Source organism: Chelon labrosus (assembly GCF_963514085.1).
Source record: "Chelon labrosus genome assembly, chromosome: 4".
NCBI lineage: Eukaryota > Metazoa > Chordata > Actinopteri > Mugiliformes > Mugilidae > Chelon > Chelon labrosus.
The window spans coordinates 26,232,619-26,251,269 of NC_140340.1; the positions used below are offsets into that span (position 1 = coordinate 26,232,619).

At 41.7% G+C, this 18,651-nt stretch overlaps 1 protein-coding gene across 1 annotated transcript in view; it reads left to right on the plus strand.

Moving 5' to 3' along the window:
* Positions 1 to 18,651, plus strand: part of suclg2 (succinate-CoA ligase GDP-forming subunit beta) — a 100,753-nt gene that overhangs the window by 45,191 nt on the left and 36,911 nt on the right. Inside the window, exons 6-9 of the mRNA XM_084542158.1 lie at positions 861 to 950; positions 2,681 to 2,777; positions 8,447 to 8,608; positions 9,862 to 10,004. Of these exons, the coding sequence (XP_084398284.1) occupies positions 861 to 950; positions 2,681 to 2,777; positions 8,447 to 8,608; positions 9,862 to 10,004 (492 nt within the window). The remainder of the gene's footprint in view (positions 1 to 860; positions 951 to 2,680; positions 2,778 to 8,446; positions 8,609 to 9,861; positions 10,005 to 18,651) is intronic.

Here is an 18,651-nt window from a genome sequence, read left to right on the forward strand (position 1 = left end):
TTATTACAGGTTTTCAGCTTTGTTCTATGGGAATAGACACATTCTATTGTGTAACATAGCAACTTGACCTTTGTTTTGTGGTCAGTAGACCAATTGGAAGGCCACCAAATGTTCAATTAATATGTTCCAGACCTAGTTTATGCCAGAGACTGCATAAAAAGATGGATAACATGTCCTCACTTCTACCACTGTGCAAAAGTAAAGCGCTGGTGATTCAGAGAAACCGTTCATTGTAAATCACATGGTTGGGGAAAGGAACAGTCCTTCGACATTCTTAACAACAACTGTATTCAGGGCAGCTGTCAATCACAGCTGCTAGTCATGATGGCATACACCCATGAAACCAATGTATTACCATTGTGTAAAGAAGTACCCAGTATGACGTACAAATGTATTTTCGGAAATATTTATTTTAGGTTTCAGGTATTTTGTCTTAGTTTGGCTCATGTCCCATTTTTAGGGAGTGTATGCAAATGGAACGTGACCTACTACTACTGTAACTAGATATATATTGTATATTAGCTACCACAGGGGTTGCTTCACTTTTTGCGAACTGTTGTGTCAAGCAGCTTTATATACACTCTATATTTTGGACAGGATTGTCCATACCACCTAATACCTATCTCAGTTTTATAGTTTATCTTTTTCCCCACAGTGCACCTTGAATTCATACTCTTTGCAAGACAGAAGTACACAAGTCAGATGATCTATTTTCTGTGTTTGCCACTGCTTAATTATGATGCAGTTTAATATGAACATCTGTTTTTCTCTCATCTTTTATGCCATGCTTTTGAGTCTCTTTCTCCCACTCACTTCCTGTCCCCATTTGTATGTCTGTATTTTCACCGCAAATCATACAGGAAGTCATAGACATATTTGAAGGCGTGCGAGACGACCAGGCACTTCGCATGGCAGCTAATTTGGGTTTCAAAGGACCTCTGCAGAGACAGGTAATGGGCACACTGAAAGCTTTCAAATTGCAATGCCAAGAAAGGGCAGAAAGATTTGATTCCCACAAACGAATGATGCATGCCCATTCACAAACGCACCAAACTTTGTCCATTATTATTTTTTCAGAGGCAAGTTGTGAAGTGTCGTTACACTACGCTCTCTTGCCAGGTGCTCTATTGTCGGTGTCTGGCAGTGGCGCACAGCGCTGTGCCAGGCTGAGGGACCTGACTCCACTAATGATACCATTATTTGATAGAACATGCAGCACATTGATTTTGTGAGTGAATCATGCAGTAAGCAACAAAACTAGTTTCAGTGGGCAGGCTAGGATTTTTAGGACCGTGAAACAAACATTTTTGTCTTGTCAACCGAACGAGTGGTGGAAAAACTACAGAGAAAGTTCGTTTTCAAAACTCGTAACACATGCAATACGTTGCAAAAAAAAAATAAAAATCTCTGCAACCTGCTGGACACATAGTTGTACACATTCGAGTTTCGGTTTCATCCCATTGTGTGTGACTTCCTTTGCAAGATGCAAGGGCATTGATTTTTTAACCGACAATGAGAGAAATAGAAAATGATTAGTGCCTGCATTGTTTCTATGCTTTTGCTTGGTTGCAGTGAGTCAGCTGCCAGACTGTTGAGAGATAATTACGCCTTTCCTAAATGTGTGTGATGACAGGAGCTTTGTATCAGATGTGTTTGAGAATGAGCATGCCTTTACTGTTTTTGTGTGCCTGACAGAAAAAAGTCAAATCTGTGGAGTGCGTGCATGGACACAGTGTTGAGAAGTCTTTCAGTGGGATGTCAGGTTGCTTTCATTACTTAAAACTATAGTACAGGATTTCACATATAAATTAACATTTGTTTGAATAAACAACAATAAATATAAACGTATAAATAGAACATTCCTTGACAAACTAGTTCCCACAGTAAATTTACCAGTGGTTTAAATACATTTTCTGTGCTGAAATTTCTGCCCTGGTACACTGGTTAGAGAAGCGTTTTCTACTAAAGAGCAATGGGTGTTTGCTAAAGCTGAAAATGTTTTATTTATTTATTTATTTTTGCACGATCTCTGATCTGGAAGAAATAGCACTTAGAAAGTGTCCAAGGTAAGTTTTTGAGTTGTCCAGATGTCCAAAGTTGAGTTGTTCAAAAAAACAAAAACTTGACGTTCAAAGGAAAGGTTACAGAAAGAAAGGACAAACACCAGTTTGGCTTTTATTCGTTGAATAATTCTGAAAGAAGAGACTAGACTGAAGTACTTTATCCATACATCATACGCACACAAAACCGATGTTTGTGTTGTTAAACACGCTGCCTGAAGTAGGGGACAAAAGTTATGCACTTTAGCTTTGAGAATATTTTAGCTGTAAATTGAGATCCCTTTTGTTAATGAGGATTTTGATGATTTAATGGGTGAAGGATTTTGAGGCACTTTGGGGTTTATCTTTGGCCCATACTACCATTTGTCCATCTCAATACCTTGAAACAAAAAGCCGTTTCAGGGAAAATGCATCTGCGTGGATACTGACACCATGTGAAATCCTTTTGAAATAGAAAATTTTTTCTTTCATACATAGACATAGTCACTTAGTCCAAACAAGCTCAGACAGTAGGATGCTAAAGGGGATTTTCCATGTCTTAAGTAGCCTGTGTGGCCTTGGTGGGCCAACTGCTCAGAGCCGAACCATCGGGTAATTACTGTCCTCTGTGGATCTCACAGGCAGCAGATCAGATTAAGAGGCTCTATGATCTGTTCCTGAAAGTCGACGCCACTCAAGTTGAAGTCAATCCTCTCGGAGAGACTCCCGAAGGACAAGGTACGTTGTGCCATAGAAAATGTTTGCGTGTGTGTGTGTTGACTGGCCTCTCTTCTGTGTGTTTTATGTGTGTCTCTCCGTGTGTGTGTTCTCCTGTTATTAACTGTCCCTGCATCCTTCCAACATTTTAAACACGGGGTTCAACACTTCAGCACGAAAGACACAACCACCTATTATTCATTGTGTGTGTCATACGGGCACTTTTTTTTCCTCCTTGTGTCTGGATGCAGCTAAGAATGTGAGCCGTAATTGCAACACATTGACATCAGCTTCTTGTCAGCATGACTTTGTCTGGATCAAAATCCAAATGACTTGAGGGAACAGAGCTTTCCATAGTCAAAGCTGATGTTGGTGTTTGCTCGTTGTTGATGATTAACCAAAGGCATAAAGTCTGTCATCAGCAAGTAATGACAACCTACAAATTACCTCAGCAGCGCCTTCAGACACATCCCTCATTAATTCTGCAGTTGTCAAAGAATTACTACTCAGGAAGGCTCGAGGGGAGGGATATCAAAAAAATAAATGACGTTGACGTCAAAATTACGATGCATGGCGTCATCAGGTCTTTAAAATGCCTTGAATTCAATTTTACATACTATATATCTGCAACTATACATCTGTATGTATCTAGGCTAAATAGTCCCTAAAAATATTAACATAATTATATAATTAGAATGTACTTTTACACATTCAGTAGTTGATGTCTTCAGAAGTAAAACCATAAAATATTAGCTCATGGAACTCGGAGTCGGACTAATTATTCATTATCTTAGAGTCACAAAAATTGCTAATACTTGCTCCTAAGCCCCTATTCAAAAATCAATAACTGTTAAGGTAACCTCACCTTGCCTGTGTCTGAGCACAAATGTTAGACTTGAAGACACCACCCAGGCTACAGCCAGCTGTGTCTACCAGAAAGGAAATAACTGTTTTTACCAGCAGGTGGCAGTAGTCTGTATTCTCATTAAAAAGGAGAAACCTGTTAGCTAGGAGGCTAGGGAGATCCAAAAACTGTCGTCCAGAGCTAAACTCTCCTGAATGATGCTGACCAGCTGGTGTACAGTTCATTCATTCTAGATGTCGTTGTGACAATATTAGCGTATTTAAATGTTCGGAGATGAACATGTAGAACAAGAGGAGCTTCTTTGCACTCTTTGAACTTCGTCACTTCAGCTTCTTTTCTTGAGTGCTTGTTCTTTAAGATAAACAACCAGTCGGAGAGATCTCATTCTCCGACTCGTTTCCAAGCGATTCAACACGATGAGCAGCTGCTGACAGAGTGTCCCTATAGTGCTAACGGTGCCGGACACAGCGGAGAAACTAGGGCCACAGATGCTCAGTGACAGCCCTATAACAAATGGCCGACTAATGGCTTGGTGTGTTCTGGTCTGGTGTGTTCTAAGGAACTGATTTCTGGAATCATCTAGTTGTAATCCTGTTAAATATGAGATTACAACTAATTTAAAGATTAAGAATAAATTCATTCATGCATTCATTATCTGAAACCGCTTGTCCTCTAGGGGGTCACGGGGGGGTCACACTTATCAATGGGCAAAAGGCGGGGTACGCCCGGGGTACACACTGGGCAGGCCGCACACCATTCACACTCACATGCACATCTACGGCCAATTTAGAATCACCAGTTAACCGAACGAGCGTCTTTGGACGGTGGGAGGAAGAGGAACCTCCTAGCTGTGGGTTGTCAGTTCTAAGCACTACACCAAGTGCCACCCTTAAGAAGAAGAAGACATCATCAGCTTCAGTTCACTGTCTTAGCATATAGTAGTGCGACCTAGTCTCTAACATGTTCAATCTGTTGAAATCCACTCTCAGTGATTAGATTCATGATCAATGTGAAATGTGTGGTAAAGCAATAAATGAAGTCTCCATTGTCAGTCAACACTTTGTGCTTCAAGTATAAAGTGTGAGACAAGCTTGCATTCAGACCTTGGCTCATTGCTGTTATCCTCTTGAGGCTGTGTGAAATGGCGGTACTAATGTTAGTTAATTGGGGCTGTAAATTAACAGTTGGCCTTTCTGAACAAGTGACAGTCTCTGTGTTGTACCATACAACAACCCAAGGAATGCTCCTTCCCTTCTCTTGTCGCCTGTCAGCAGAAAGAATCCCAGATGAGTTGTTTAGAGAAATATTGGGAGCTTTTATATGCTTTTATATAGTCCTAAAATGTCTGTTAAAGAAATAATGCAAATGTACGAAGTGCAGCTCAACGTGTATAGCATTTGGTCTTCACATGGCTGTACACTTCTTTTGTGTCCAGCAATACTTTACATAGTCATTACATCTCTGTTTACCAAAGCTGTGTAATCAGGTTCAAATTGTTAGCTCAAAGCTTGCCTAAATTTAGTGTCTGTAGTCTTAGTATGTGTTTTTTTTCTTCATCAAGTGTTCCCTGTGAAGAAAACACTTTAACTGACAAAGAGAAACAGAGAAAATGGTGAATTTCCATCTCCCTGCTGCCACTTAAAACCAGAACATCACACAACTGGAGGTTATCCGGCTAACATTTCAAGGGCTCGTCATTAAGATTAGAAAGACAATATACATAGTCAGAAGCATCATTTCAGCGCTTACGCTGCTGCTTTTCTTGAACTTATGCTGAACTTTGTTTTTCTACTAAAGAAATAAGAGTGATTGTCTTGTGTGTGGCATCAGACACAGATCGACTGTGATGTTTCCTACTGAGTCGTGTTACAACACACTCGAGATGCGTCACTCCTTTGATGTTATTTAGTCTCCTCAAAAACAGATACCTTGTTGTGTATGCTTTGTCAAACATAGTCAAGATAGGTTTGTTTCACGATTCTGTCTGAATATTAATGAAGAAAACAACTCCTTTCATACTGCGGATTTATACACAGAGGTATGGGTTTCCTTTTGGACCAGCAGGAAGAAGCTGTGGCTGCTATAGAGGCAGGCGTTGGAGACAGGCTCCGCATTAGCAACAGCTCATTCTCGGTTCGATTTGTTCACACGTCGCAAGGGAGCGGAGTTATTTTCCGGCAGGCATTCAACAGACGTGTATTTGAAAGGAAAATTTCTCAAGGGTGGAAAATTTGTATATTTTTTTTTTGTATATCATATCTTACTATTATCATTATTTATTTATTTTTGGTCTCGTTTGATAATAGCTGAATTCATTTTGTAGACAGACTGCAACATTAGATATGTCAAAACAAAAACAAAAGCAATTGTGCAGAGGGAGGGCTGCTTTACCAGAGGACACGGTATGCCTGCTCCCTAGTCCCAGGAGAGTCTGCCTGCTGCATATGCTGTATGTCTGTGTATGTGTTTTATTTATGTTTCCTGTTTGCTTTTCTCAGTGCTTTATGTGGGTTTTCTGGCTGTCTGTTCATCTGTACAGTGCCGTTCGTTAGAAAGAAAAGTTCATGCAGAATGATTAAAGACTTTATGATGGATTATTTTAAAACCATAATAGGTATAATGGAAACTTTTTAGATTGAGTTTTTATCTATTTGAAAGTTGAATGAGAACACTGATATCACTTTAATATCTGAATGCTTCATATTTAGAACAGAAAATAGAATACGAGAGATAAAGTTGCAGTTTCATGTCACGTTTCTTACAATGCGCTAATACTGCACCGATTCTCCAGACCTTGCTGGCCAGCCTCAGACCTCTCGGTGTGAGAGTTAACCCTTCTGCTAACAGAATCATTGGTGCCACCCTGATGCGGCACGATTGATGTTTGGGATTTAAAGTATGGAAGATCAAGTCGGTTCTTTCACAACAGCCAATAAGAGAAACCCGTCTACAAGGACACAGAGCTAGCTAACGTTATCTAGCATAGCACCGTTGACAGATATTGAAACTGACAGTTAAAATCTCACCTCCAGTTCTCACTGAAGAGTAGACACCTTGTGTTGACAGCGTTTCCCCAAACATTTTCTCACCACACTTGTTTAGCATTCTGCTTTTATTTTTTATATTTCTCTAGACCTAAAGTATTAAGAAGTTTTAGAGTGTTGTTACACCACTGTCTGCATTTTGTTTACATCAGCTCTCCTGTGAGACCACGTGAGGTGGGGCGTTCAGTGCTTCCCGATCTGGCATGATAATCTGAGTAATATCTTGTAATAGCTTGTAGTGCATGCTGCACAGTCCGTTTCAAATCATGCAGTGCGTGCAAGTTTGGCCCCATTCAGACCTCGCATTAACATCCGATCTGGGCAGTCTGATCGTAAGTGGCCAGCTTTAAGTATCTGTGTTCACACCTGGCAATAAAATGCATCTCCACGTGCATCAGATCCGAACAGTGAAGAACAGTGCTGTTTTTTTGTAGGTGTATCATGACTTGGGCACACGTGCAAAATTCAGATTAAAACTCAAGCTGTGGAAGCTTCTTTATGCTCCATAATCTCCAGTATTAAAGGTAAAAAACAAAAAAGACTGATTGAGGAAATACACTTAACTCCACAGGTCTCCTTGTACATCAACGTGATCACATCAGCAATTAACTACATGCTGATAATTTATTTAATGACAGAACCACACACAGTGTACTCATATTAAATATGTTCTTTTGTTAATTGTTGTTTAGTTAGTTAACCGCGACAAGGACAGAATATTTTAAAGCCCTCTCATTACTAATGAACAGACACCACTTACGGTGCTTCATTCATAATAGCAGTTTTGTGTGTTTTTTTTTTTTTTTCTGAATGAATGATTTAAAACTCTGCTTACACAAAAGTACCACTGTGAAATAGATGGCCTTTAATGTGACCAGAAGGCATTGTACGTTCAGAGACTCAAAAGTGTTCACACCTGATTTACACCTAATTTAAGCTGGGCACTTGTGATCGGACTCCCCCGGACGGATGTTAATGCAAAGTCGAAACAGGGCCGTTAAGAGAAATATTTCTGAGGATTCTCCCCTTAAGTGTGTGATGCTACCGCTTTTCAAAATCGTGCAGGATTTTAAATCGTTTGTAGTGTGAGCCCAGTATTAATGAGACACAGGGAGTTTTCTAAAGTCGCCGGTTGCGTGACCACCTTGTGACAACTGTAAGACACGTCTCAGTGCGTTGACCCAAAGGATAGTTTACGACGTAACCCCCTGTAAAATGTTAATTGTCACTGTGTCAATTTTATGCCTCATTTTTTTCCATACATTAGAGAAACAAGATAATAACGTGCTAGTTATTGGTGAGGTTTAAAATAAAGGTGTTGCTGGCCTGTTACCTTAGATAGCTAAGCCAACCAACTATGTGATCATCAACATGACAATGGTGCCAGTCTTCTCAATCAACAAAAAAATTAAAAAGAACATTCCTCCTCAGTGTTGAACTATTCCTTTAAATTTAAAAACTAATTTAAATGTAAGCTCTTTGACTAATTTGTTATATTTTTTGCTTGCTCCTTTTCATTGTAGTGTCATGGGTCTTTGGAATGTGTTCTTTTTGAAGTATAAAGAAAATGTCCATTAACTACGATTGCCTCCCTTGGAGGAAGTGTCAAAACTACATACATTAGACACCCTGCAGTTGATTAACTTTTAGGTTTTAGAAATGATAATTAGCTAGCTCTCATATGTCTGAAGTCTTTATCTTCCTCACTGTTGTGCTTTTTCTGTTGCCGTCTTTTTTCTTAACTCTGTTTTTGTTGCCGTTCGTCTCCGTCTCTGCCCCAGTGGTTTGCTTTGATGCCAAGATCAACTTTGACGACAACGCCGAATTCCGCCAGAAAGCCGTGTTTGCCATGGACGACATGACTGAGAGCGACCCCACAGAGATGCAGGCAGCCAAGTGGGACCTCAAATATATCGGACTGGATGGAAACATTGCCTGCTTTGGTATGGATACAAAGCCCTGTAACAGAACTCATAAACCTGCACACACACACACACACACACACACACACACACACACACACACACACACACACACACACACACACACACACACACACACACACACACACACACCAACCAATAAATAAATTCCCCCATAAAGCACACCCCTCCTGGCATAAGGCTGTTATGTGTCTCTTAAGTCACATAAGTAAAAAGCTCGGACACAGTTGAAACTTATTCAGACTAAAGGCAGCCTGGGCTCTCCTCCAGTCCGCAATACAAGCAGCTTTCAGAGGGCTCCAGAAGGAATGCTGCCGTAACCAATGCGTTCTAATTAGCTATAATCCGCCCTGAAAGTCTCAAGTGAGCCAGATTGTTAGCATTCTCATTAAAGGCCCCCTCTCTTGTCATAAATCAAAGCTTTTACAGTGTACAGCAGCACTAACAGGTGCTCTCGCTTCTTACCTCGTAGCCTCATAAACACATTAGATGTCTGTTAGCACTACTGCCTCCCTTCACGCACATGCACGCACCCCATTCTGCATCCCCAGCTCCCAGACTCTCTTAAAGTAACAACAGCTTTTAAGGCCGTGCAGCTTCCTTGAGAGCTCTGTTAGCCACCAAAGTGACAGCTGTTAAAGCGAATTTCCTTTTTATTGAGACCTCGGTCGGGGAGCTTGCCAGGACACAAGTTCAGCTTGGCTAAACCAAATGAGGTAAGACGTTTTTATGTACTTGGCTCGCGCACCACCTAGCAGGGGTTGCGGGCCAGCAGTTGGCTATATGATGACGCAGTCCGCGAAAGGCCTTGCAGAACCTCTTTTATTAACACTCCTTTCTCTGAAGTCGCGAGTTGAGCTGTAATCAAATTTTCCCTGTGCTGCTTGACTTGAATGACCATGATTAGAAGATTTCCAACTGATTCACTTTTTAAGCGTGACACATTTGCGGCTATTTGCTCTTATTTGGTGGATAATTCAATGCTTGATTCCTTTGTGGATGTTCTTACAGTACATGCCGCCTTTCCTTCAGCGCCGGTAATGTTATTTTAATTAACTCATGTCTGCTGGCTCCACATTTTCCTCTCAAAGCCTTTTTTTTTTTTTTCAATTTCTGAACTGTAGCACTGAACCACAAAGTTATCCTCATTATAACTTAATCAATGCATTTTCACTACAGGTGGCTAGAGATTTGTCTGCTGTATTATCCTAGGCATCTTATTTCAACTCATAGATTGATTTGATTTTTTTCAGTGAATGGAGCTGGTTTAGCCATGGCCACGTGTGACATCATTGACCTGCACGGAGGAAAGCCAGCTAACTTCCTGGACCTGGGGGGCGGAGTCAAAGAGAGGCAGGTGTACGAGGCTTTTAAGCTGCTCACCGCTGACCCAAAGGTAAGAGCAAACTGTCCTGAGCAAAAAAGTAGCCCATGAGCCAAATTTTAATCCTTTTTTTTTTTTTTTTTTTTTCAAAATCCCAGCTTAAAAAAAAGTTGTTTCACCGCCAGTTGAATTGTCTTTGATATTGCAGTCATGTATCTTGTCATAGCACGTTCGTAGAGCCCTGTCTATCTGGTTAGTGCTTTGTCACTGAGACACCAGCGCTCATTAGACCAGGGACCTTGGCATATATCCACGTTCCACTGAGGGAAACAGGCTCCGGGAGGCTGTGTGATTATATGCCATCATTTCAGTCGCCGTGGCATGATAAATTGGTGCTCTGTGCTCCGCAATAACACTGGGCTTTTAAAGACTTGCCATCACGTGCGTCCACACGCGCATATTAACACGCGCGGAGACGGGCACATACGCAACCCGGAATGTATGCACATAGAAAACTTTAAATCAAAAGAGTGGTTCAGCGAGTGTTGCAGCCTCTGCGTGAGTGGCAGCTTGGGGTGTTTTACAAGTGATTCTGCTCTATGTTCGGAAAGCTAATAACTCCAAACTAAACAATGTGAGCCTTGTAACGATACCGCTGAGCTGATTGTGTGCTGACAGTCATCACATCCCTAATTCCCCCACTGCTGTCACTCCTACATCACTGGGCATGTCTCTGGTTGCCTCTGTGTTAGCATCTCTGTATTCCACACAACCATAAAAGCAGAGTCGAATTAAATACAATTTCAGTCCCCAGCCTGTCTTTTTTTTTTTTAAACCTTTCTGAACACATGCTGCTTTGACTCAGCTGTAAATACCATCAAGAATGTGTTGCATGCTGTTTTCTTTAGAAGATATCTACATACCTGGATATTTTTCAAAATTAGCTTTGCCTGTTATTAACATCTTGAGACAGTGGAGATCCTGTAAGAACAGATAATGTATAAATGCACAGTGTCCTCTTAAACTAGGTATTTTGTCTGTATTACATTACCAGACGACTCAGTTAGATCTAAAACTAATATCATATTGGAATTTTGAGAACTTTTCATAGAAACAATTTACAGCACAGCGGTGGATCGACCAGTGCTGCTTCTGTAGATGAATGTTAAAAACCTACTAACCTTAACACCCCAGCAGGTGATGCATTGCCTGACTCAAATATCCGCTGTGTGATCGATTTGGCCTCATAAATTCAAGCCAGTCGAGTGTGGAGTAGAACAAAAATGAATATTGTGGATGAAAAAGAAATGCAATCAACAAGGGAGAAGAGAATCTACAAAGACTCGTCACTATCTCCTGGTATGGGTCCGTTATCTCTATTAAAACAGCCTTTTTAAAATGGGTCGGGTATCAGCTGAGACAAAATCAAGTTTTTAAGTCCACATTCATTATTACCCCTCCCCTGCCAAAAATAAATAAATATATTTATCCTCCTCCTATCCTCCTGTTTCTCCTTCTCTCTCTTTTTTTTTTTTTTTTTTTTATCTTGGGCTGATTCCCCAAATCCAGATGGGGGAGTAAGCCTGCTGCATGTCCCTCCTGCTGCTGTGTATGGAAATAGAGACAGGCAACTCCTCCCTAACAGTGAAAAAAGTAGAATAGGATTGACATTAAACTGGGTAGGAAGCGCCATTAGCATTTCAACCAGGGGAGCTAAGAAACCTGCTCTGATCTGCGGAGGGAATGTTAATCACCTCACAATAAGAAAGAGCTGCTCATTTGCATTTAGTTTCTCTTTTTTTTTTTTTGCCGCAAATTACCATTCCAGAACTCGAAAACATGAGCAGAAACGAACATTAAAAATGGCACTCTGGTTACCAAGGTACGACGAGGCAGAGATGACTGACCTGAAGTGTCAATAAGTTCTACTCTCCTTAAATATCAGGGCATCTGTGCTTATTGCCTTCAAATCTGCAACCCTTTGCCCTTTTCCCAGATTAAAGTCCCTGATAAACTGATTTACTTGCACTTCAAGATGTTTTTGTTCCAAATTTATTTCAAAATTTTTTATTTTTATTAATATTATATCAGCTAATAGCGCTGAAAGCATGTATTATGAAGATACATGCTTATTTCTACTGGTAGTGAATACAGTGACGATGAAAGCTTCTGTAGGGGAGGCCGTTCATGTTCTGCATCATACATGAATATGTGCTTTTTATCATACCTGCCAACATTGAGCTATGAAAATGAGGGAGATTTTCTGGGGTAGCGGAAATGTGCTACAACGTACGTCCCGAAATGACTCTACAGCCTTCTTGGAGGCAAATATGTGTAATTTTAATCGCAATAAAATACAATATACAATTATACATACAATAATAACAGAAAACCTTGCTGTCAAAAATTTCAGTTTTTAAACCACACACGTACTAATATAAATGTACATTATTAATTGTAACTGAAGGAAACCAAACATATTTCGTTTGTGAATTAATAAAATTAAAAATGGCAATTTCCAGTCTGTAGAGCACTTAATATAGTATAGTTAGCGTTAAATTAATATAGTTACCCCCTTAATAATGGGGTCAAAATAAAGACACACTTTTACTGAAGTCATCACAGAAAACTAAAGGCATATTGTTCTTCGCGACCAGCATCACCATCACGTCCCTCAGCAAGAATGACCCGATGCTTGGTGTTCTTTCTGTGCCTCCACTGCTTGTTTGCGTTTAGCACAACATTGTTTTTCCCTCCGCGTTCCACGCGGAAGTCGCCCCGACGCAGTTTATAAGACGCATGGGAGACGCTTACGTGACTCGCGACGACAAAGGTGAACGTGTCCCACCACGCAGATTGAAACTTTGAAACATATTTTTCGTTTGTTGTCTCCATCTTGCTCATTTTGTGTAGCCCGGGAATTGACGTAGGCAGTGACGTAGGCTATGGGACACAAGGCACGCAGAGTGAGAGTGTTTGGGTTGGGTTGCCAGGTTGTCAGGTATCAGGACACATGAAACACCATCGACTCATTTCATTTTAAAATCGGGAGATAGCGGGAGAAATTACAAATCGGGAGCAGGGCAGGAGAAAGTGTTAAAAATCGGGAGACTCCCGCATAAATCGGGAGTGTTGGCAGGTATGTTTTTATTCAAGACCACTACAACATTTGAGTAAAATCCCACAATGAGGTCCATTCAGCAGACAGGAAGGCAGAGCAGTAGGAAATATCCCTCTGTGATGACGCCATACATTTCTACAAAAAAAAAGACGTTTCTGGTGTGCGTCTTTTCTCTCTGTCTTTCTCCCTCAGTCGCTTTTACGCTTTTGTCCCCCTCCCTCCGTCTTTCTCGCTCTCTCCCTCTCTCTCAGTCTCTGCTTTGATGTCTCGGGCTCATTGTGCTGAGAGGAGTGGAAGCGATGCGAGTGTATTGCTGGCACTGAATAACAGAGATGGAGCATGGGATGACAAAGCCTCCTCTTTCCCGTTTGCTCCCTTCTCCAGTATGTCCCCTTACAGCATTCATTACCTTAAACGTGATTAATTTCTGATGAAAAAGGGAAAAGGAAACATGAAATGGGGGATAATGCATGCAGAGTGGGAACCACACACAAAAAGCCCAAATTAAATGAAAGACAGAGAAAATAATCAGAATCGTAAAGCAGCATGTATTCCCACTCTGTGTGTGTGTGTGTATGTTAAATAAGTGAGATGTTATGTAGCTCAGCTGGGTCTACTACCGCGTCCGACTTTGTTTGAATTTAGGCCCCCGGCTTTTCAAGCGCGGACATATTTATTTTCCATGCTAAAATAAATAGCCCCACTTTCTTCATATCCACGTATGGAACAGTTTGTTGACAGACTGGCTGAATTTATTGAGGTTTCCCTCACATCACCTGTAGGCATGGAGCAGGAGCAGGCAGCAAATACCAACAGCCAAATAACCTCGTTATTGCTTTGTGCCGCTGCTGTAAAGAACGTGGCAGATGGATGTTTTGTCCAACTCCACATCCATTTTGTTCTCGGGCCTCACGGCTGTTGTCTGTAATTTTTATGGGTCTGATTATTTCTAAAACACACTCTTGTTGTGTGTGTATTTATTACTTTAAAAACGCAAAAATGAAGCTTCATTTTTTATCATTTAAACTTTCATTAATGCATAACACGTTCCGTGAAATTATTTTACCAGGTTTTTCACATTGTGGAACATCTTCACACCTATTTTAAATGCTCTGAAAACTTAAAAATATCCACCAAATAACCGCATACAGGAGTCTGCTGATATTTAGGCGCCTGGATGAATGCAAGTGTGAACATTCATGCTGACTTGTGTGTATGTGTGAGAAACTTTTAACATTTAACATTTCATTGGCTGTAGCATACAATCTGAAGTGTTTGATAAGAATAAAGAGATGAGGAAACAACTAATTTACTCTGACCAGCCATAACATAATGACCACTGACAGGTGACATGAATAACTGATAATCTCATTATCATGGCGTCTGTAAGTGGCTGGGATATAATAACATTTTGTCCTCCAAGTTGGAAAATGGGCAAGTGGAAGGATTTGTTCGTCTTCGACGAGGGCCAACTTGTGGTGGTTAGGTTAGGACTGGGCATCTCCAAAGCTGCAGCTGTCATGCGGTGTTCCTGGTCTGCGGTGGTCAGTATCTATTAAAAGTGGTCCAAGCAAGGAAAAACTGTGAAGCGACAACAGGGTCATGGGCTGCCAAGCCTCATTGTTGCATGTAGGGAACAAACACTGCCCCGTGTGGGCCAGTCCAACAGACAAAGTACTGTCCGTCAAATTCCTGAAAAGGTTCATTCTGGTTCTGACAGAAGTGCATTTCAGTATGTCGCATAGCCACAGACCAGTCAGGGTGCCCATACTTACCCCTGTCCCTTGCCAAAAACACCTACTATTAGCAGGTGAGTATACGGCCAAAGAAAAGTGGCAAATAAAACGAGTAACAATATTATCATGACAGCCAGCATATTAAAACACATTTGATCAGTGCTCATGCTCATACATACATACCATATAGTTTTGCGTTGTAGGATGTTTTGTGTCTGTCTAGTTGCAGTTTGTTGTGCAGCTGTGCTGTTTCAGGTAAAGTGGGCATGCAAAGTCTGAGGTGGAAGAGGCACAGATTGGCACATTAGTTCAGCTGGGTGACCCACCTCCCAGGCAAACACGGATGTGTGTTCGTATGCGTTCGTTAATGTTGTTGCATAATCACGCTGCCGATCATCAAACATCTTTCAGCCCCCCCTGGCATGGTGTGTGATCTCAGTTATGAACACGGAGGCTCACCTGTGTGCGTGTATCCCCTCTTGCATTTTGTGTGGGATTAACAAGCGTGTCCCCCATTGCTCCAGCCCCCATTGCCCTGAAAGAAAAATACATACAATTTTACTTCTTTCCAGCTCACTGACTCTGCTTTAAGTCACCTGTGGTCCCCCTTTAACCACTTTCCTCCTCGTTCCAGTGGCACTCCTGAGCCCTGCCAGCTCTAAGTCTCATCTCCCTCTCTACAGGGAATACACCACTATTGCAGCCCTTGCAACAGTGTCCTCTGTTTTCTGTGAAGGACTCTTTATTGGTATTATTTACCACTACTTATTTGGTGGTACATACCTGGCATATCTGTTGTGACTTATCAGTCATCACATCATATTCTACCTTTGCTTCTATTTCTTCTCGTTCTTTCTTTCAGTATCCCTCCTTCTTTGTGTCCCTCTTTTCCTTCCTAGAGCTTTTCATCTGGCTAAATCCCATTAAAGTCTGTGTGTGGAGCTCCCCACAGCTTTATGCCTGCTAGTTAAATCCTGACGGATCCCAGCCACTGCCTTTCTCATCCCCATATGGAGATGTCTGAACCCATGTCTAATGTGCTTCAACATGTATGGAGCCACAGAAAGGCAGAGGCTCCAGTCCAAGCCAGGTGTTTCAGAGTCATGGAAAGTACATCCTGCTCAGAGGAAAGAAGGAAAGCAGCTCTGTGTTACAGGGCTGTCTCCTTGGGGTGTTACAACATGCGACTTTGAGGGAAATCACACCCCTTCTTTCTTCAGCTGTGAAGTAATGCAAACAGGTGCAAATACATGCTTGTATTTTTACGCCTACATCATACACGCATGCCGCCCTCCAGGGACAACAACAACTTTTAATCACAAGAGTCGCCTGTGATGTGAGAGACCCATGCTGTGTTATTTTAAAGAAATCACCTCTCCGCCTGGAGCCGAAGGCCCGTGGGAGATGCGAGTCCCCTGTGTTCTAAACACATGCAATGCGGGGCGGTGAGAAAAGGGGAGAGAGAAAAAAGCACGCTACTCCGGTAATGGAGTTCATTCCCGGTGCGCTGAGTATTACACAAGTACTAAATAAGGCGCCAGCCATGGAGGGACAAATACTTAGTCCAACCAACACACTGAGGCTGCCATTGTGAGGCCAAGCCACAGGAAGAGTGAACACTGCTTGTGAACAGCAGACAGCGTGTGGGAGCAGTGGCTCTCTGGTTGATGTATGTTTTATTTTTTTTCTTTCAGTTATGGGCTACGATGGCCATTTTATGGGTTTGTCATTATTTGAGAATAGCTCCACCTCATGTAATGGTTTTTCCTGCATATTTGCTTACAGTGCATTACAGTCCCATGGTGACAGATATGGTGTTGGGTTTTTGTGTGCCATGGGACTTCTTCTGCTCCAGCACATTTAAAATCACTGCAGCAGTGTGCGAAACTTCAGTTATCGGCTAAACCCAGAGTGCACTGACCCTGCGTTGGTCCTTGAAATGCACTTGCCATTAGTCCGATGAAATGCAGTCAAGTCAGTTTTCAGCTCATCGTATTTTTTCTGTATGTGAACATATAGTGTTCACATGTGTATGTATATAGACTTCAAGGCTGTGCATTCTAAGCTTTCAATAGTACAGGGTAGGGTTTAATATTTTTCCCGAAAATTAGATGAATCAGATCCCGGGAAAAGACGACCCATTTCCCGGGAATCCCGGGAAATAGCTCTTTTTTGTTGTTGTTGTTTTCGCCCAAGTAATGTATCGATATCATTCAAATATGCGTTCCCAGCATGTTTTATATTATTTGTAACATTATTAGGGCAAGAAACACAGTTTATGTCCATATCAACAAAGTCTGCAATGATCAATTCTGCTGCGTGATCAAGTGAGCTGCGTGCGTGACAGCCTATCTGCCAAAAAGCAGCTACCGCATTGGTGTAGAACGATCACGTGACCAACCGTGCCACCACTCGCGACCAAGATCTTATTACGCTCTGAAGAAACTAGTTCTGCATAAAACATAGACACATCGGCAATCGACTGGAATTTTTGCGACAAAATTTTTTTGGGTAGTTTAGCATGACTCGTTATGTTTTATGAACTAAAGATTGTGTAGATGCCACACTGTGGAGCGGGATGAAACGATAACAGGGTTCACCTTACGGCCTAACAAAGCTGGCTGCAGACATCATTAGGAGGTTGGTAGCCTACTGCTGCAAATGACATTTGCTGCCGCTAGGGTGCGTGGATTTCTAGGCTATAGCCTACTGCTGCACTGAATTCAACGTTAAAGTAAGACAACAATAGAAGCGCACGTGTAACAAAAAATAAATATATATTTCCCGTTTCCCGTCATAACCTTTCCCGGGAATCGGGAAAAAGTCTTGATCAGATTTCCCGGGAATCCCGTTTCCCGGGATTAAACCCTAGTACAGGGCAAAAGTTGAAGACTCAATAATGCAGCCTTAGTGAAGGGAGGCTCTACAGACGCATGCAGCGTGGGTGAAGTCTTTTAATGAGAAATCAAATACACTCTGGACTCATCAGATTAACTGCTCTGGCCTAATTCCTCCCCAGGTACAATTTTGGGATTAGGGATTAGCTTTGACGTCTGTTGCACTGCAAAGTTACATACATGACATCAGTTGACCCGGAGGAACTGTTTTAGGTTTGGATGCTTTACATGTGTGTTTACCACATTTCTCCTTTTCAAATGTAGTCATCACACCTACAAGAAGTGCAAAACTAAGTGTTTATAGATGCAGTCACAACAAATGCTTGTCTGCTGTGTTGAAGTGTTGATTGGTAGAGGCTCATGACGGCATCTAGTTTATGAAAGGTATGTAGTCTGTTTCATTTTACAGCAAATGTGACTTTTCCCGCGAGCCTGACATATATCAAGTGTATCTTATCATTCAGTTGCAACTTAATTAATTACTTTTTTGCAACTTTCTCTATACATTGATGGCATCCTCTTTTAACGCGTGACGTACTTGCTAGCATCGCACCAGCATTTTAGCATTTTGATTCAGGTTGCAGTGGTGTTTAAAATCTAAACCAGAGTCAGTCCATCGTGGCATGCCTCATAAGCATGCCATGCTATCGGGATTAATGCCGTCGGAGCGTTTCACTGAGACGATGCACAAGCAGGCAAACGAGAATGATTCCACTGTGGGGTCATGCATGTGTGTAAGATAAATTGAGACACTGAGTTAGCAGTGTGCATTTTAAGCAGTTTATATTTGCAATTTAATCTGCCCTTCTGGACCTCAGCCAGAGTGACAGACCTCTAGTGACACAGTGGCGTGACTCAAACCCACATCAGTGGCCTGTGCATGTGGTCTGACTCTCCTCTCGACCAGGGTTCAGATGCTGCCAGACTTTGGTCACCTGGAGTTGTTATCAGGAATGAAAATGAAT